Below are 20,281 nucleotides of genomic sequence, written 5' to 3' on the forward strand. Positions count from 1 at the left end.
GCACATTAATTACAGGGTCTTTGAGGAGACATTTGACATTTGAAGATGTCTTACACCAAAGAAAAAAATGTTTATCAATACTTCACTTCGTTCTTTCCATTTTTGTACCTTATTGATATGCAATTTATTAAATTATTTCTCTACGTGTACTGGAAGCTGAGCTAAGCCAAGACCTGGTTAAATAAACCATTCCAATGACAGAGAACTGAGTCCCATAAATTTGGACGGCAATTTACAACGGTCAATTCATAAATTTATTAATGAATTAAGTTATAAGGTAATTTCGCGGCATCCTCTCCAGGTCGCCAGTTCCCCAGTTGGCCAGTTGCCAGTTGGGGCTGCAGACTCCTCTGTTCCCAGCGAACGAAATGCAATCTGCTCAAAACAAAATGATGATCGCTGATGATCGTTGGCAATATATCAACGGCGGAGGCAGACACGGCCTCCTAATCGAATATTGTGGGCCCAGCGAGCCGGTTTCGCGGATTCTCGGAACTGGCCAAAAAGGGATGGCCAACAGCGCAGGAGGAGCGAAATTTAAATGAAGCTGTGGCAGGAATGCAGCAGCAACGATGGATGGTATCGGGGGATCGGCTTAGTTCTATGCCTCGGACATGATTAGCAAACACGACTGGATCCTGCTTTGGGTACTTCCATAATCCTTATCAATGCCGCACCATCATCATCATCACCAGCAGCGAAAGCAAAGCAATAGCAACAGCAACACCGAACGTGCAACGTGCAACAACTTTTGCATTTCTTGTTTATAAATTGGAGTTTAAAATTAATTAAGTTGTCGTTTTGCGCTTTTATCCAATTTATAACTAATATGACACCGATTATACGAAATATGTTCACTAATTAACGAACAAACACCGCAACTCTCCATACACCCCCTCTCCATTTCCAGAATCCTCCGATCCCTCCAAGCCAGCAAAGTCCAGGCAGACACTCAGGCAGCATTCAATGTCGCACTTGGCTAAGCTCTTCAGTTTGATACCCTGTAAAGATTACGAAGCTGTTCAATATTTTTAATTAATAGGATACACTTGTCATTTATAAATAGGATATAAATAGGAGAATAATAGTAAGTAATTAGGTTGAAGAATTTCTAGTTCTTTAAATTAATCACTTATTAAAAACTAGAACAGGCTTAAGCAGCATGATGGCGAATTCAGTTGGTAATGATTGTGTAAGAGTATTTAGTAGTTCGATTCGCATAGCTTAACTTTCCATCTTGTTACTATCCCCGCTGATTTTTGTTGCTTTCGCTGCTGCCGAGTGGATGTTTGTTTCTCAGTTCGCTGCTGATGAGCTGCTTTTGCTTTTGCTTTTTGCCTGCATGCTTTTTGCGCCGTGCTTTCTGGCTGGCAGTTGGATCGTGTCCGCGTGCTCGTAATCTGCTCGCTGAAGACGCGTTGTAAATTGTCTGACAAAGCTTATTTTATTAATTTAAGCCATAAACGCTGGCCTCTCCGACGCTGGAAGCCCGCCTGCCTGCAGCTCCTCTTTGCCTTTGCATATACATACCCCCGATCACCGATTCGGGATGTCCAGCACCCTCGACTTCGTTCGACTCCCCGATTCCGCTGCGGAAAACCGCTTCGGGTTTCGAATCAGTTCCATACCCGGCACCAATTTATTGCCATCGTAAAAAGCCGTTTTGCGTTTTAATAAGCCATGTTCGGCTCTTTCGTTTCGGTTGTTAACAGAAGGCGTCGACCATTTCTCTGTCTTTGCTCATTTTTTAGTCTTCTGCATTCTTCGTGCATAACTGAGAACATGGACTGGTGTTTTGGTGTCCGGCGAACTGAAAGTGCCAAGAAATTGGCCAATTGAGTGACACTGTTTTATGGAATGCCAAACTTAGGATAAGCGACTTGGGCGACGGAGGAAAAATGTGTAAGCACTTCAAAACGGTAACTATATAAACAAATTATAGCAAATTGCATTGAATAGGCACCTGTCCCAAGGGCTTGTTGGGATTTTAATGAATTTCCCGCATATATTGCCTAAATTACGGAAATAAAGAAAGAACACCTTCCTTGCCTGCGAGTCAAGTAACCAAGCTGACCCCCAGTTGACCCTTACAGTCCCACTTGATCTCGAGTGTGGGTTGCTGTGGATTAGGGGGAATTGTGGGGAGAGGCGGAAGCAACTCCCACCGCCAGTATCCAGCACATAATAAAAATAAATATGTCAAAATTAAGTAAGCAGCAACAATTTCCAGGCAGATAAGAAACGCACACAAGAAGTAATAAAAGTGCGAGGGGCGGCGGAGGAGAGCATCGAAAACCCTTTGCTGGCCATAAAACAAGGCGTTGAAAACAGTAAAAAATTGGCAAGAGCCAACTGGGATTCTGCTGAGCAAACAACCTGGCCAGCCCATCAAGATGCCAGACGAAGTCCAGCTGCAGGTCCTGTTGGCCATCCTCAGCCACAGCTTGGCCAACATCCACATCCACATTCACGTCCACGTCCATGGGCGATGGGCATGAAAATCGTTTACAAATAAATCAGAAAGCGATAAATAAGGATTTTGTCTCGTAATAACTCAGCGGGAGCCATTTAACATGCAATCATAACGAATCGATGCTGAACGCTTTAGCAGACGGACAGAATCCAGACGGACCCCAAAACCAGGCCCAAGACCACAAACCCATCTCCAAATGCCTGCGAATTGGATGCACTACAAGAAACTTTGGTACGATTATTTAAAACTTAGTTTAGATAATGTATAGAGTTATATCAGAATGTAATTAACCAACTAACAAACTATAATAATGTTATTTCAATAATTTCATTTAGTTGTCATTTTTTATTTATTAACTTATTTTGAACAGTGCTCTAAGTGTCGAATGGAATCTGAATCTGGATCGGAGGTTGGCAACACGCTTTCACACCAGGCAGTCGCCAAGTGGCTGGATTGGGATTGGGATTGGTATTGGGAACGGGAAAGGGACTTTTGGCCAGAATGACAAGTGGCAAGCAAGTGTGTGTCGAATTGTTGTTGACTTGCTGCAGTTGTCGCTGTTGGTTGTTGTTCCCTTGTTCTTTTTCTGCCTGATCCTGTTGTCGTTCCCGCCCGGGGCATGGAAATAAAGTTGCAACTTGGTCGATTCTCGATTCTCACCTCCTGGCAAGGCAGTTGAGTTAGCACAATGACAGGGGCGTTGGCGAGTGACGTTTTTAACATGCTTGTTCCTATCGCGGACTCAAGCGGCAAGAAGGGCTAAGAACAACGCACTACATGCACTTGGGTGCACTTCATAATTCGCAGCGACGCCAACAACAATGCTGCTTAATTATGTTGTAAAACAATCTGGCGAGCCGTCACTTTGGAGGAGCAGGTCCTTCAGCGACTTCCTTACGCCCACTCCCACTTTCTGGCTAATAACTCAGCCAGCCAACAAGGGGAAGTAATTAAAATTACAAAAGCCCTGCGTTGACGTTGAGGCCTTTTGCCATAAAATGGCTGCCAGACACGCAGGGCGTATACGTGATTCCCATGACTAATTGCCAGAACTGTGTCACAGGAAACGAGCTGGCTCGATGGCCCGATGGCTTGGTGGCTCAATGGCTCCAGCTCTAGCTCCAGCTCCACTCGGGGATCTCGGCTTATGGGGTCAGGCACGCAGGTCTTATCGCGATGCAGTTGCAGTTAGCTGTGGCTAACAAGAAATTAAATTCCATTAAGCCCGCTCAGAATGGCGCACAGTGGCTAAGGATCATTAGTTTTTTCGTGACAATGCTATGATTTCTTTTTAATTGTTCTAATATTTTAAAGTAATCAAATTCTTTATTCATTTACCTATTTTTCTATTTATTTACTTATATATGATAAATTTACTAAGATATATTAATTTTATATAGCATATAAACTTGTAAAATGAATATCAATTGAAACCAATAAAATCGTGCATTAATTTATATATTTTAATTTTTAATGAGAATTTACTTAATAGAATAAATGCATTTACAATGACATAATTCCTTTTCAGAAAACAAATAAGATTTAGCCCACTGTTCTGGGCTCTCTGAAAGCCCAGGCTAATGAAGAGGTGGTAATTTATGTGAACATCTTCACCTGTTCCTAGACACGATTTAATATGCCAGCCGAGGAGTCATGAATGAGCCGAACAGCCGGGATCTGAATGAAGATGTGGGCCTGGACTTGGCTGGGCTGAAAGCCCTGGACCCGGCAATATGCAACCGGCAACGTGCAACGTTCAACCGGCAACCTGCTAGTCGCTGTCTAGTTAGTTAGCCGGTCCAACTAAGTTGGCCACGGAGTGCAGGATTAATTAATTGCCGCTGCCTCGTCAGCAGAGCGGCCGACATGACGTATACGTGACATTTGAGATATGTTCAGCCGCTTAATGTGCGACATTTTGTTTGTTTTGCAGCCTTCTTTCCTGTCGTTGTTGTCGTTGCTGTTGCTGTTGCATTTGCTCTTCTGCTAACAACTTTCGACAATAATCAGTAGCTGCTTTGCATATTTGTGCATATTTGAGCCTGGCAGTCGGCTGCATAATGATGCTGCAGTTGCAGCGTTGTCAAATGACTTGCGTAAATTTATCGTAAATGCCATCAGCTGTAGTTGAGGCTGAGCTGAGCTCCTCCACGTACGTTCGTCCCTCCGTCATTCAGTCATTCAGTCATTTGGGCATTCAGTCAGGCAGTCTGGCATTCGGTCAGTTTGTCAGTTCGTCAGCCAGGTCGAGATGGCCAATTGTGCGCGGTTGCCAAGGCTACTAATCCTCGTTAATCCATTCAACTGCACTGATGCACCGTCAAAAATATATTTTGAATGAAATTCTGACAAGCGCACAAGTTACTATTTTGTTAGCATATTCTTAACCCAAAATTTTTCAACAATCTAAATGATGATTCCCATCTCGAAACTGTAATAGAATGTCACACAGATTTCTCTGAGTGTTCCTGGACAACTCTGGTAGCTGCACATAAATTTGACTGTTGATTGTGGTCTTTGTTGGAGCAGCTTCCTTCTGCAGCTCCGCTCGCACGATATGCTAATGAAATTCAGGCCAAGAACCATCCAATACCATCCTTTACAAGATCGGAGGAGCTAGTGGTCTCAATGCCAGACGTGGCGTGTTAACGGTCTATGTCGTTTGACACATTTAATTGGAGTCAATTGGCCGGGCCAAGAGTGATTGCTGAGGTGGCAATTGGCGCTGCCACAAAGGCGTTGCTCATGCTCGGATCTGAGTGTCTGGGAAATGCAAATCCAGTTAATCACTGAACCGATCAAGGAAGTCGATGCGACTATCACATCAACGCATTAGAATTGCAAATTGATAAATGGAGCAAGGGAATCTATTAACTTTGAATTACTTCACTGAGGGATTTATAAAATATTATGTATTTAAATAATTGATAAAAGCAGCTCGCTATAATTACAACAATTTGAGTACAATAAATTTAGGCACCACCATTCCTTTATGAGGCAACAGCCCATAAACGAATTCCAATTCGAGTCCAGAGAATTTGAAATACTCCCGATGAAAGAATGCCAAATTCGAGGTGCTCGCAAAACACCCAAAGGGCCTAAATGGCGGCGACAACGGCGCTCCACTCGCCCAGAGAGTCGAAGAGGATGACAAACACTAGCGACATTCAATGGAGCTGCGAGCCACGAGATGGAACTGGCGAAGTTGCGGAGTTGCGAACCCGGGCCTGTGTCCCTGTCTCATTGTCATGCCCGGCTTATTGATTGGAATACAATGGATCCTTAAAGTGTGCTTACAAGCGCCGTAACTCAAACAAATTGCAGCGCCCAAACGCCTGACTCAAATGGACGGCGGCAACAGCAAGAGCAACTGCGAGTGCAACAGCAACATCCAAGACGACAACGACACTGATCAACAGGCGCGGCGACGTGGATGCGTCGCATATTCCATCGTGGACAGTGGCGTAGGCGAGGGGGGATGCCAAGTGAATGCGTTTTACATGATGCCTACACGACAGGACAGGAGCGGCCAGTCAGCAGTCCGACAGTCCTAACAAGATAAGCCCCAGACCCACGGAACCGTGGTATCAAACTACACAAACATAATACAAAACCCATTAAATGTATTTAAATAAAAGGCATTCGTAAGAGATATTCATTTGGAGTGGTTTTATAAAGTAGAGGCCATACAACTATTAAGTTTTTATGATATAATTTTATAAATAAAACAAACTCATGAATTCAAATATATCGTAATCAGATAATCACTTCCCAAATTTATCAAATCCATATGCTATTCATTTTTTTTTTGCAGTGGTGCAACCACTGTGCCGTCGGCTGATTGTTTGGCTTTGTGGCCTCCGCCTCCTGGCCTCCCCAAATTATTCCAAGCTCGCCTCGGAGAGCCACACGGACCCCAGGAACGGACACGGACCAGAGGCGCTACTGACGCGCTTATGTTAAATTTACCAAACAACCGATTTGTATGCAATTTTGCGATCAGAAAGACGCCGGGGGTGGGTGGGGCGCGATCCGGCTGAAATCCAAATCCCAGCGAGACATCATGACGTCGCGGATTTGCAGGGTCGGTGGCCAGGTACCAGTGCCGCCAACACTCCTCCTCCCAGTCCCAGTTGCATCGCCATTGTCTGAGTCTGCGCCACCGTCGCGAAGTCTAGTTTATTGGCGCAACTTTTTATTTGCATTCGAAATGTTTGCTGTTTTTTATGCTCTTTTTTGCAGCTTTGTTTTTGTTCGCGGCTGCTGGCTGCACGTGATGTATGCGACGTGAACCGCCCCGCTGGACAGGCCACTCGACACTGAGAGAAAAGAGTGCGAACTTAAGTGCACAAGTTTTAAAACCAACAGACCACGAAGAGGGAAAATGGTGGGATCATGAAATATTCATTCAAATTTAATATATACGAACCACAAGTTTTACACATTCCGCTTCAAACTACCTTAAGTATTAATTCTTTTTGTAAAACTTTTTTTTTTCAGTGAGCTTTGCCTGGCCGAACGGCCACACAATCGCCATAAGTTTTGGCCGCTCTGCAATTATTTGCGGAATTCCTTTTGGAATATATATTGACTCGGACTGGAGTGCCCGGCCAGACTGGCCAACTCAACCAGGAGACTCTCTTCTCTAAAGCCCCGACTCCTCCGGCTTTGACTTGGACCTGGACTTGGACTTGGACTTGGACTAGCTGTGACAGGCCATACAAGGAAGCCCGCCAATCGTAAATGTTGCTCGTGTTGCTGTTGTCGCTTCTCTGACTGCGTCTGTGACTTTGATTCGACTCTGGATCCGATTCGGATTTTGATTCTGAATTTGAATTTGAATCTGGACTCCGGCCCGTTTTGCTTTCTGGTCATTCTCTGTCTAATTTGTCAGGCAGTTTCAATCTGCATTCCATTCCGTTTCTTAAAACTTCATATTAAACGGATATCATGTCAGTTATCAACTTTCGACTCATAAAGAGCCATGCATAATTTGATTACCAACCGCTTAACATTAATTCAATGCAGCTCATTAAAAATAATCATCCATTTGGCATTTTAACTAACAAGCTCCTCAGCTCATAATTCCGCCAACAAGTTGATTCAATCATGCACACAAGATGGCCAATTCGAGACAAAACCCAGCATTAGCACCCATTGTAAGAGCCAATCTTTGAGTACGGAAAGCTAACAAAGCCCCGCACCCACATATCTTATGGGTACGTTCTACCCACCCACTTATAAGGCCAATTGCACAACAGCCCCAAGTGTCAAATTAGACAAACAGCCAATGCAAACCCAATGCAAACTCGGAAAGTCGGAAAATCGGAAAATCAGAAACACAACTCAACTCGAATCAAATCAAATCAAATGCTCGTTGCAAATTGCATTGCGCTCACTCGCTGTCGGGCTGCTAATTTTCTGCGAATAAAGCCCCCCGAGAAGGATCGGGAAGATATATAGTGGTTCGTCGGCGGATTTGCATGTGGGTGGTCGGCAAATTGCCGGAACGTGAGCACAATTTTTAAATTAACGGCCCAAAAGTGGTTAGAACGGCAGCAGCAACGGTTCAGAATGGCTTCGAATGGCTGCGAAACGGGGAGCCGGGGATGTGGAGCCCTCGAGCCGCATTCCTGCCACAAAACTGTTGCAATTAATTGCATAAAAGTTCTAAATTGTCAGCCAGAACCCCACTCCAATCCACCCACCTCCACTCGCATTGGCGTCTTGGACAAACTTTGCAACTGCAAATCGCAAAGCGCCGCATTATCCACAAAGACGCATCGCACCGTGGTTAACTACGTATATAAATGTAATGAATTTTAAAGTAAAAGTAAGTAAAGTAATTTAACCAAGCCTAATGTTAATTATGAGGGGACAAACCATTCATAAATATTTCTAAAGCAAATTCAATTTATTGATGAGTTATTCAATAAAACTTTCATTTTATTCCTGTTCATATTTGGTTCATAAATACACAAATGAATGAATATATAAGTGAAATAAGAACCATGTTTTTGGCGTATTCGCAGGCACTGTGCACTGGCGACTTCTCCGTCGTCATGGTCGTGCCTTTCAGTTCGAAACGTGATCGATAGACGGACGACTACCACTGGCAGTTCGTCGAGAACTGCAAATTGGCCCTCGCATTCGCTGTTGCTGTTGCCAAATGTTTGGCCTTAGTCAAATTATGTTCTTGGCCAGTTTGATAATGAAACGGCGAATGGAGGTGGGGGGCTATTTGGGGGTCTGGCTTCGGAACCGGGCTCTGCGTGGCCCCTAAAATTGTTTGCTCACACCGTCCCGGAGCAACGCTAATGATTACGTGTTATCGTGTTGTAATTTTACACAGGGCCCTAATGATGAGTCTCGAGTCTGATCGGATCGGATGGGATAGGATCCGTTCGGCTCGGTTCGAATGGTAACCAATGGGCTGGGTCCCAGCATATTCACATCCATCTCCATCTGCGAACGATCGGAGCGAATCGATCTGGCTCCGGGTTAGACACTAACTGGGCTCATCATGGAGCGTTAACAAGCTCATTTTTCTAAACTTGACGTGCTGAGTCCACCAGCCAACCAACCAACTAGAGATCCACTTAGGCAAAAGATCTTCGCAGATTATCGTAGCCGGCCAGCGAGCGGGCCAATTTACTTGGCCACTTTCGGACATTTGGACGTTTCGGGCGCTCGGACGGTGGGATCATAAATTGTTTATAATGTCCTGGCACTTGGCCAATAAACGATATGTAATGCATATAGAGAGTAAGGAATTTGGGATTTAACACTTCTGATTGATTGCTTAAAACATGACGTTACGTTTATTTAAACTTAAGCTAGCTAAATTTTAATTATATTATATTTCAACTGTAGAAAGGAGAAGATTCGGTTTAAGTGTTTTTTTTTTTTGCACTTTAAAGTAAGCTAAGTAAGCTAAATAACCACAACATTTGACTAGTTTTCGAAAAGTATGCAACATAAGGTATAGCAATTCGAATCAGATTTTATGATGTTTTCGGATTGGAATCGATGCAACCATAATTATGGACAAAACGATGCCACAAACAAACGCCCACGACAAATTTGGTTGCACTGACATAGCCGGGTTCATATGGCCCGGCATATTAAACTGGAATTCATTGAATGCTGGCCAAAGACAAAACGCTTTCCAGCCGCCAAATCAGATGACGGCGGAAAGGAAAGTCGGGGAGTCCACGAAGTTCTTGGGGAGCATATTAAATTGAATTTTTATGTTCTCACAGCGCGGGAAAATCATGTGCCATGGCCATAAAAGCCAAGGATCGCTCCGGTTCAGATCGTCTTGGTTCGGTCTCGATGCGCTGAGTGTGTGGGTTAATAAATAGCCCCGGCAGCGGCGAGCTACGGGGCAATAGCGGGTTAAGCAGGGTCCTCGATGGTGCGCCAAATTATGGTTATTTAAATAAACAGCACACGATTTGATTTGGTGGCCCGAAAGTGTTGCCAGCGCGCCTCCGAAATTGGAGGACTGACGCGTCGACGTCTGGAAATTATGTTGTAGTTGGGCCCGATCATGCGGCAGGGTAGTTGCACCTCCTCCGCCGATGATGATGGTAATGATGATGATGATGCCGCTGCTCCGGACGGAAAGGGGATGTGCCATCAACTCTTGATTGAGTAACGCCCCATCACCAGAAGTGGCGTCTAATTACGAATGCCAGCAGGAGTTGGACGACTGGCCACGCCGATCTGTATGCGTCATTAGCCATTAGCCGCACTGTGCGGCATTGACCCGGCCAAATCGGCGATAAGACTCGTGATAAGCAAACACGCATAAGCCAAATGGCTGCACAGGAAAATAAATTCAAAAATTCGCAAAAAATACAAAATAGAAACGCACAAAATATTAAGACAAGTGTAATTTATCTAAATCTAACTATTATAATCGAAAAACATATCTTCATATTGATATTGATCTGACTAATAAAACTAATTCGAAAAAGTGTATCTTTGCTGTTTGAATATTTAGGATGCCACGTAATCTTGGACTAACTTAAACTAAATGCAATGTTTTTAAGCCACAATTTTTTCCGTGTGGATGCCCCTTTGGTGCTGTGACCTTTTCCCGACTGCTGAACTGTTCTGGAGTTAAGTGAACTGACCATCCATCGTTGGCGTTGCGGTGTTTTGTTTATTTTGAGGCTATAATTTAAGCGGGTAATTGCACGCTGGCGGCCAGAATTTGTAACTAAACTGCAAATTAGCAGCCAATTCCCAGGCCGATTAATAACCATAATTATTGGCTCAAGCGCTGACGAGCGAACGTCTGGAGTTTGAGACTCTCGATCTTCTCGCGAGGATGCGGATCTCGATGCGGCGGAGGCTGCTGCCCTGCCTGCAAATTGCACTTGGCCATGGCCCCGTCTTTGAGCCACTTCAGCTGGCCGGCAATTGCCGATTCGTGATACACCCGGGCGCATGTGGGCTGCACTGCGAGAAATTCAGCGCAGGTCATCACAAATAGCATTCGACTTACTGCTGTTTTATATACATTTTAACGAATTTAATTTCTTAAAGTTGCAGTAACAAATAGTAACTGAACGAACGAACAAAGTATGAGTTGCTAAAAAAATTATTATTAACCAATCTTTCACAGGTGGCTATATTATTAACTATTTTCCTAACTTAACTAACTTTCTTAACTTCTTGTATTTCCTTTATATTACAATCACTTTAGGATTGCAAACAATTCTTTTCAGTGTCGCTCCTGGATTTCTCGACATCCCCTCGCCACCCGGCTGCAATTTAAATAGTGAGCGCCTGGCTTAATTACACAAAACAGGCAACACGAGAGGCAGTCAGGCTCGGATCGGGATATATATGCACTATGTGCACTCGCCGGCGGCGCAGTCTTCGCTTCGAGTCTGGATCTTGAACTGGACCACTTTTGATGGACATGTGTCTAATGAAGCGGCCTAATTAATGTGCATAGCGGACGCGAGTCTCGGCCCTTTGGAGGGAGCATGCAAATGGGCTGGCAAGGAGTGGGAAGGAGGATGCTGTGCGAATGTGGAGTGTTGAAAGCCTTGAGTGGTCAAATTCGGATGGGACAAGAAATTACCGGCATTACGCTAAGGCCGGCCGACCGGATAAATTAATAAATGTCGATACCCAATTAAACTGTCCGATTATAATGCACGCTATAAATTTGTGGGGCAACCCAGAACGAATAGAGACATCCACTATCCAATTATCGAGCGCATGATTAACTGCTCGAGGTCAACGGAAAGAAGAAAAATGCGATATTGCAAGTAATTGCACAGCCAACCCAGCAGAAGAGCCGAAAAGCGGGAATTCATAATGTGTGCCTAGGTTTTAGCAAAGTCGTTTAAATTGTAACGGTTGCAGTACATCGAAACCGCCAGTCAATCGGTCTATCGGTATTTTTATTAGCCACAAACAATAATATATTAATATTTGTATTAAAGTGACAAAGAATTTAGTAAACATGTTAGTGTGATAAGATTTTTGCTGTATTTCATGTAGTTAAAGTCAAGGCATTAAAATACTTGATCAATAATATAGTGTGCAATTATTTTCTACTAATTTTAAGCTTAGCTAAATTAAAAAAGTGGCGCGCTCTTTTGTAATAGCCATGTGGAAAAGCAGTATTTTCAAATGGAAATTTGGTTACACTATTGTAATACGAAGCTGATAAGACATTGGTTCGGAAAATAATCGCAATTTAAAATATTAATACTATTTTAATTTTAAGCTACCTTATAAAATAATAAAAACTTACAACAGAATGGTTTGAATTGGTTTGAAGCACCGTCTTATCGAAACTTCGACCGTCCCTGAAATTTAAAACCGATCGCAGATATCGTAATCGATTTCAGGTGGATAACATAATATATACAAAACCATTTTGTAAGGAACAGCTGATATACAATTTCCTATACAATATCATTTCTCCATAAAAGAAGCCAACACGGACTTCAAGATGGTCAACATCACTTTACCGAAGACTGAGGAGCGTGTGAACCTCTTGAAATCGCGCATCAACAGGCTGGGTGACGTTAGGGTGGCCGGCGATGTTTGCGCACGTGAAATTGCAATGAAAACCAAAAATTTCACGGAGGACGAGCTGTGCCAACTGGTCCGAGAAGCCCTCCATGAAGCCATTGTCCGGACTCACGTCACCAGATGCCCGGAGGGCCTTCAAGTCACTCAGGTCGATCTCCTGGCCGCGGTAAATATCATTCAGCCACGATTTGGCCGGCAGGAGGAGACTCTCCAGCTGCTCATGCCATATGAATATCTGGATCGTACCGCTTTCGATCCGAATGATCTCCTGTTCACCGGACGCCCAAGATGGTCATGCCATCTGGTCGAAGGTAAGCCCAAGTCAGGCCTAACTACGGTGGCCGCTCAAATGGCTTTGAAAACAGACTGCCCTTTTATGAAATACATCTCGTCGGCCGATTTGCTGGGACTTAGCGATTCCGAAAAATGTCAGAGAATACGGGAAGTCCTAGAGGACGCCTATGTTTCCAGGCGCAGCTGCGTCATCATTGACGACTTCGAGCGAGTCATTGGTTACGGCGCCCTGGGTAAGCGGTACTCCAAAGAGTTCCTGCAGATGCTGATGGCTCTTCTGAAGAAACAACCGCCCAACAGACACGAGCTCATCATCATTTGCACAACCAATCGTCTCGATGTCCTGGAGGAACTGGGCTTGCTATCCGTTTTCACTTCAGTTCACAATGTGCCAAATGTTTCCACGCCTAAAGAACTTATGGCCATAGTGGAAGCTTCAAAACGATTTGAGCCCGAGGAGCTACGCCAAATTGAGATCGCCATGGATGGCCGCAACGTCTCCATTGGCATCAAAAGGTTGCTTGACCTGATTGCGTGGGTGAATCCCCTAAAGCCCGACCGTCGAGCTGCCAAATTGCTGAAGAAATTGGGCGAAGCAATGGGATGGGTAGGGAACCATTCTAGTCCACTTGTACCTCAATACATTTAAGACGTTAGGTTAGGAAATGCAATATTGTATCTACAATTCCAGGAAAATAATTCCAAGTAATTTTAAATAATTCAGTTATGCATAATATTTTAAGGAACCACGTAACCATATAAAACCATGTAAAAATAAGATTACATTATTTTTTGTATGAATTTGCTTCCATTGCATTGCAATGTTCTTAAGACTAAAATGAACAGCTCGATAATGTGATTGGCATAAGTATTATAACCACATTGTGCTATAAAAGCAAAAATAAACCGATTTTAAATGCAAATGCCACCCATTTTATTGTTATTTACTCAGAGGATTTGGCTTTTGATACAACAAATTTGTTGGATTCTTTTCTTCACCAATCCTGGTGCTGCAGAGCCGCTTAGCAAAAGTGATGAGGTCTTGAATGCGGGGGATATATGTATTTTTGAAAAACGCAAATGCGCGCCATTGAATTCAAATTTGCGCTGGCGGTGCCGTAGCAGGCAGCTTTTGCTCGCACTCACATAGCATACACACACGCAATGCCGAACAGGGTTGCACTCGGGCAACGGGCTATCAGCTGTTTGAGGCAATTTCGGGAGTTTATTATAAAATTGCAACGAAAATGTCAATTGAAAAAGCCCACCGGATGAGAGCGATCAAATGCCCAACGGATGAGCTGTCCCTGACGAACAAGGCGATTGTGAATGTGTCCGATTTCACGGAGGAGGTCAAGTGAGTGTTGGTTTTTGTTGATTTTCCACTTCCTACGTGGGCGTACGAGCCTATGGAAACTTTCGCTTGTGCTAATGACGCACCGCTTGATACCCTGCAGATATGTGGACATCTCGCCGGGCCCGGGGCTGCACTACATCTTCGCGCTGGAGAAGATCAGCGGGACGGAGCTGCCGCTCGGCCACGTCGGATTCTCGCTGGTCCAGCGCAAGTGGGCCACGCTCTCCATCAACCAGGAAATAGACGTGCGGCCGTACCGATTCGACGCCAGCGCCGATATCATAACACTGGTCTCCTTCGAGACGGACTTCCTGCAGAAGAAGACCACCACGCAGGAGCCCTACGACTCCGACGAGATGGCCAAGGAGTTCCTCATGCAGTTCGCCGGAATGCCGCTGACCGTCGGCCAAACGCTCGTCTTTCAGGTACTGGTGTGGATGTGGCTCCCCCATAAATGTATGCAGGATAGAAAAATAAATACAATAGGACTGAAAAGGAGGTGGAAATCTGGAGAGGATTAGTGATATGCCAGAGCCAGTTAAAATACTAGCCAATTCAATGAGGGTTCTCGACTTATCTCGGACGCGCCTATTCGTTATTTCACCATTTATTGTGTGCACTTGTAATAACTTTGGTTTTGTTTAACTTTACAAAAAGATTTATACGTTCATAGCATAACGGTAGTGAGAATATTCGTTATTTGTGTTATTCCATATTCGTTATATTATATTTATTGACGTGTCTTGATTCGCATAAGATGCTGAATCTCATATTCCACATTTAGACAGCGACCTAATGCAAATATTAACAAGGTAGCTTACCTCCAACAATTAGAAACCCAAAGACACGTAACTCTGGACCTGCCTTAGATCATTTGTTTGGCTCTCTGTCAAATCTTTTTTAATAATTCAGCATACAATGTCCCCCTTTTGTAAGAACTAAAAATAATGTGTTAGGCTGCCCTTATAGGAAGTGCAACTATCTTAAAATAGTAATTCTTTTAACATGCTCCTTAATGTAGATCGTTATTTTGCTAATAAGGATGTTTACCGCCTTTCAGTTCAAAGACAAGAAGTTCCTGGGCCTCGCTGTAAAAACGTTGGAGGCAGTGGATCCACGAACAGTGGGCGATTCCCTCCCGAAGACCCGGAACGTGCGTTTCGGCCGCATCCTCGGTAACACGGTGGTGCAGTTCGAGAAGGCCGAAAACTCTGTGCTTAACCTGCAGGGTCGCTCCAAGGGTAAGATCGTGCGGCAGTCCATCATAAATCCGGACTGGGACTTTGGCAAGATGGGCATTGGTGGCCTAGACAAAGAGTTCAATGCGATTTTCCGACGCGCCTTCGCCTCTCGTGTTTTTCCGCCGGAACTTGTCGAGCAACTGGGCATCAAGCACGTGAAGGGTATTCTGTTGTACGGACCACCAGGCACGGGAAAAACCCTGATGGCCCGGCAAATAGGTACCATGCTGAATGCCCGCGAACCCAAGATCGTGAATGGACCGCAGATCCTGGACAAGTACGTGGGTGAATCAGAAGCCAATATCCGGCGACTGTTTGCCGAGGCCGAGGAGGAGGAAAAGCGCTTGGGACCGAACAGTGGACTGCACATCATCATCTTCGACGAGATCGACGCCATTTGCAAGGCTCGCGGATCCGTGGCCGGTAATAGTGGTGTCCACGACACGGTCGTCAATCAACTGCTAGCCAAGATCGACGGCGTGGAGCAGTTGAACAACATCCTGGTGATAGGAATGACCAACCGGCGCGACATGATCGATGAGGCCCTGCTGCGACCTGGACGCTTGGAAGTGCAAATGGAGATCAGCTTGCCCAAGGAGCAGGGTCGCGTCCAGATCCTGAACATCCACACCAAGCGTATGCGAGACTTTAACAAGATAGCTAACGATGTGGACAACAATGAGATCGCGGCTAGGACAAAGAACTTCAGTGGCGCAGAGTTGGAGGGCCTGGTTAGAGCGGCCCAATCCACGGCCATGAACCGGTTAATAAAGGCGGATTCAAAGGTATATGATGCTCGGTTTTCGTATAATTTCGAGTACTTTTGTTTCGGTAAACCAAGAAATCGCTTAACGTTCGATTGGATACCACAATTCTAAAATTACCCCAATCATCATTTGCTTTTTTACGATCCAAGGTTCACGTGGATCCAGAGGCTATGGAAAAACTGCGTGTTACGCGGGCCGACTTTCTGCACGCATTGGACAACGACATCAAGCCCGCCTTTGGAGCAGCCCAGGAGATGTTGGACAATCTGTTGGCACGCGGCATTATAAACTGGGGCCCACCGGTCACCGAACTCCTGGAGGACGGAATGCTCTCCGTGCAGCAGGCAAAGGCCACTGAGAGCTCTGGCCTGGTGTCTGTTCTCATCGAAGGAGCTCCCAACTCCGGCAAATCAGCGCTGGCCGCTAATCTGGCCCAGTTGAGCGACTTCCCGTTCGTTAAGGTCTGCTCCCCGGAGGATATGGTAGGATTTACGGAGTCAGCCAAGTGCCTGCACATCCGCAAGATCTTCGACGACGCCTATCGCTCCACTTTGAGCTGCATTGTGGTGGACAATGTGGAGCGATTGCTAGACTACGGTCCAATTGGACCAAGGTACTCCAATCTCACGCTGCAGGCGCTACTGGTTCTACTGAAAAAGCAGCCGCCAAAGGGTAGAAAACTGCTGATCCTGTGCACTTCCAGCCGGCGGGACGTTCTCGAGGAGATGGAGATGCTCTCGGCTTTCACGTCCGTCCTGCATGTGTCCAATCTCTCAACTGCCGAGCACGTGCTTGCCGTGCTGGATGATTCGGATTTGTTCAGTGCCGAGGAGCTGCAGAGCATTGCCAGGAAAATGGCGGGTAAGCGATTGTGTATCGGCATCAAGAAGCTGCTGTTCCTCATCGATATGATCCGGCAATCGGAGCCCCACCAGCGGGTTATCAAGTTCCTCAGCAAAATGGAGGAGGAGGGCGGTCTGGAAATGGATAGGGTGCTAGGGCACTAGCTACGCCTTTAAATTAATTTACATTCCATTATCCAACAGCAGGGTGGTTCGATTTGATTGATGCAAACTGGAAAAACGGTTGCTTGTCTTTAAAATTCAAAAAAAAAATGTGTCGTTACAAAAATCTTATTGTTTTGGGAACGTAAGATAAAATCAAATATTGAGTATAATATTCTAACGCTTTACTTAACTATGCTATACTCCGTTTAAGTTCCACTAAAAAAATATAATAAAGCGTAAATGAGACCAACTTGTGAGATATAGTCAAGTAACATGTAAGTTTTGAATTTTATGGTACCAACGAACTTGAAGAACTCGCATTAGCGACTAAGGATAATCCGTCTATGTCCACCATGAAAACCGCAGTTTGGGCGCACAAATTTACATAGAGAATTTGATACAAACATTATGTATTTTATATGGATTTTACGCATATTGCATTTACCAAGATAACTGAAAACGACAAAAATCCGATTATGCAGACCTAATAGATTGATCTTTTAAATAAAAATTGAATTAAAGCATTTGAATATTTTAACCAGGTTTATAAGAGGCTTAAGCGATATAGCGATTATACCTATACTTAAGAACTATAATTCTGAAAATTATACTACAATGAGCGCACAATTTTGAATAGATGTGATTTTTATTTACATTACTTTTTCGTATTCTTGTTATATTTTTCTTTACATCCATAAGTGAGATCACTTAGGTTTCAAAACTAGCTACAGTAGGTGCATGTCTTAGCTACAATTTGTGGATCTCAAACGAAGCTTTTCGAAAAACAAAAAATTTGTGTGAATCATTTGTAAATGGATATGTCTTTTATGGATAATATAAACTTGCTGTGTACCAATGAGATAACAACAAACTAATTTATGTAATTTACCCAAAAGCTAAAAATAAATCGAGTTTTCCCAAAGACTATGGGCTTTTTAATAAGAACGGCTGATCTTTAGTCAAAAATATGTATAATGCAAATGATTGATTGCCTTTTCTTTTCGTTCCAGGACACATTATCTGAATGCTTATATAGTAAAAAATGCTTAGTTCCCTTGGTTGTTTCAGCTTGTAGCAGCTTGAATTCTTTGAAAACTCCTATTAATTTAAATATTGTTTATGTTCGGCGAATGTCGCCCGACAGCTGTCCGCTTGGGAGGCGTCAAGTGGTTATCATACCATGTACTCACCCGATCCGATCCGATCAATCGATCAGCTGTTCGCGACAAGACCCGACGCCGGAACCCAATCAGAGCAGTGGTCAGCTTGGCCGAGGTGCTGACCACAGCCAGTCGGTCGGCGTAATATGCAATTTGAATAAATGATTTATAATGAAAACACCTTAGCGGCGCGTCGTCTGCGTATACGTAATCTGGAGCGGAGTGCTCGGTAATTGATATATGGCGCTAATTGCGCTCGACGCCCATTTGTGATCCAGTCCAGCTTTATCAGCGGCAGTCGTCTGAGGAATCCTGGGTAGCCATAGCCATAGCCACCAGTCACGGTAGCACCCAAAGCCATGGCCATGTCGCGACGGTGTCAGCTGCAAGCCAGCGCCATTATTAACTAATTAAAGCTGCATATTTGCAAAGATCTCAAAATTGATTTGCATTGCCAATTGCCCCGGCAACTGCTCGACACAATCATGATTTGACCAAAGGGTAGGGGAAATTCTGGACATCATGAACGCAAAGATTTTCACATGCCAAATATACATAGTAAATGTTAGGACTATTAGTAAGTCAACCTATAATTGAAACTATAGTAAAGCAACATGATTACTAGGGTATGTTAGTCTAATGTCTCATTGGACTGTGACCGAGTGAGATCCTGTCCGCAATTAGCACTTAGCAAGTGCGTCCGAATCGCAGGAAAAGTCACCCACCCACCCGGCAATCGATGGGTAATTATAATTCGGGATTTGGGGCCCGGCCAGCGCGTCAGTGAGCCGTCGCTCACGTATGCAAAACGCTTGGTGACGAAAGTCCAGTCGGACAAAGATCAACGACCGGGCCAAAAAGCAAAGCTGCGCTGCCGGCAGCAGGAGCCAAATTAAAATTAAAACCGAAACGGATTTTCATTCACCGCCTGTAAAAATAAATGCGAAACTCTTACAAATTCGTTTTTTTTTTACGTTATTATTAATTAAAGGCAGCAGCGGCGCACTCTCTGCACTTGTGAAAAGTCAATTCTGCGGCGCACAGTGTGTCATAATATATTATTTTGCTACATAAGTCTTTATTCAGCTTTATTAAATATTCTTTACTTCTTTTTTTTTTAATGAATAAATAACTTAAAATAGCTATAAAAATTCTTAGAAATATACTAAATATTAAGTAACACACACACTACACATATTTTTTTTGGATCCTAAAACACTGTGCGCCGCAGTCGCGCCCCTCGTAAACTTTGAAACCGGCTTAGTTGTTTTTGTTGCTGCTTAAAAGCGCAAACGCCGGCAGCGAAGGTTCGATTTCACTTTCGCACGGTGTCCCCTCCCCCTCGCTTCTTGCGCCCTCTCGCACCAGCGACCACCCCCTGACCGCCTAACCGCTCCCACCCCACCTCACCCTTTGCCCGAGGAGCTGGCGGCCCATCTGGGGTGTCATGTTTTGAGCTCTTTACGAGCGGACGCCGCTCTCACCTGCTTTCTTTCGCAGAGCTTGTGCTTTCGCTCTCGGATCTTCGATCTTCGATCATCGATATGCGAACTCCAAACTGCGAACTGCGATCTTCCATCTCGCATCTGCGACATCTCAAGCTGTCCAGAGAAGATGATGCGCTTTTCCAGCAGATTCCTAGCATCAATTCGCTTGTATCAACATGGTGGTGATCTACAGATATTTTGGCGCCACATGCAAATCCCACGGAAAATTGTCAAAGCACTAAAAAAAATAATACAAATTAAAACAGGTATGATGGATAATTTTCATTGTTTGAGTTTCTACAATGCCAACTTTTGCAATTTGAAATATATATATTGTTAAAGAAATATAATTTCTTTTAAATGTATTCCTATGGATACCTAGATTTGCCTTAATTATATGCCCCATTTTTTCAAGTGATTGCCAAACTGA

At 44.3% G+C, this 20,281-nt stretch overlaps 2 protein-coding genes and 1 long non-coding RNA gene across 3 annotated transcripts; all 3 read left to right on the top strand.

Annotated features, from left to right (window-relative positions):
* Nucleotides 1-1,258: 1,258 nt before the first annotated feature.
* Nucleotides 1,259-3,820, top strand: LOC116801494. The gene is made up of 3 exons (XR_004362057.1): nucleotides 1,259-1,902; nucleotides 1,960-2,704; nucleotides 2,844-3,820. It is a non-coding gene; the product is annotated as an uncharacterized LOC116801494 (long non-coding RNA).
* An 8,535-nt stretch (nucleotides 3,821-12,355) lies between these two features.
* On the top strand, nucleotides 12,356-13,755 carry LOC6606471 (vesicle-fusing ATPase 2). Its single transcript, XM_002031238.2, has one exon. The coding sequence runs from the start codon at nucleotides 12,456-12,458 to the stop codon at nucleotides 13,479-13,481; it is 1,026 nt and encodes a 341-aa protein (XP_002031274.1). The 5' UTR covers nucleotides 12,356-12,455; the 3' UTR covers nucleotides 13,482-13,755.
* A 258-nt stretch (nucleotides 13,756-14,013) lies between these two features.
* Nucleotides 14,014-17,838, top strand: LOC6606472 (vesicle-fusing ATPase 2). Its single transcript, XM_002031239.2, has 4 exons — nucleotides 14,014-14,189; nucleotides 14,290-14,614; nucleotides 15,250-16,215; nucleotides 16,347-17,838. Exons 1-4 carry the CDS (start codon nucleotides 14,080-14,082, stop codon nucleotides 17,202-17,204), a joined length of 2,259 nt encoding a protein of 752 aa, XP_002031275.1. The 5' UTR covers nucleotides 14,014-14,079; the 3' UTR covers nucleotides 17,205-17,838.
* The last annotated feature ends 2,443 nt before the right edge of the window (nucleotides 17,839-20,281 follow it).

This window comes from Drosophila sechellia, chromosome 3R (assembly GCF_004382195.2).
Source record: "Drosophila sechellia strain sech25 chromosome 3R, ASM438219v1, whole genome shotgun sequence".
Lineage (NCBI taxonomy): Eukaryota > Metazoa > Arthropoda > Insecta > Diptera > Drosophilidae > Drosophila > Drosophila sechellia.

Bases quoted from the DNA above. Each gene is read 5' to 3' on its own strand.
- LOC6606472 (XM_002031239.2), top strand. From the start codon at position 14,080: ATGTCAATTGAAAAAGCCCACCGGATGAGAGCGATCAAATGCCCAACG. The intron at 14,190-14,289 runs GTGAGTGTTGGT...GATACCCTGCAG, and splicing joins GATTTCACGGAGGAGGTCAA to ATATGTGGACATCTCGCCGG. The intron at 14,615-15,249 runs GTACTGGTGTGG...ACCGCCTTTCAG, and splicing joins GCCAAACGCTCGTCTTTCAG to TTCAAAGACAAGAAGTTCCT.
- LOC6606471 (XM_002031238.2), top strand. From the start codon at position 12,456: ATGGTCAACATCACTTTACCGAAGACTGAGGAGCGTGTGAACCTCTTG.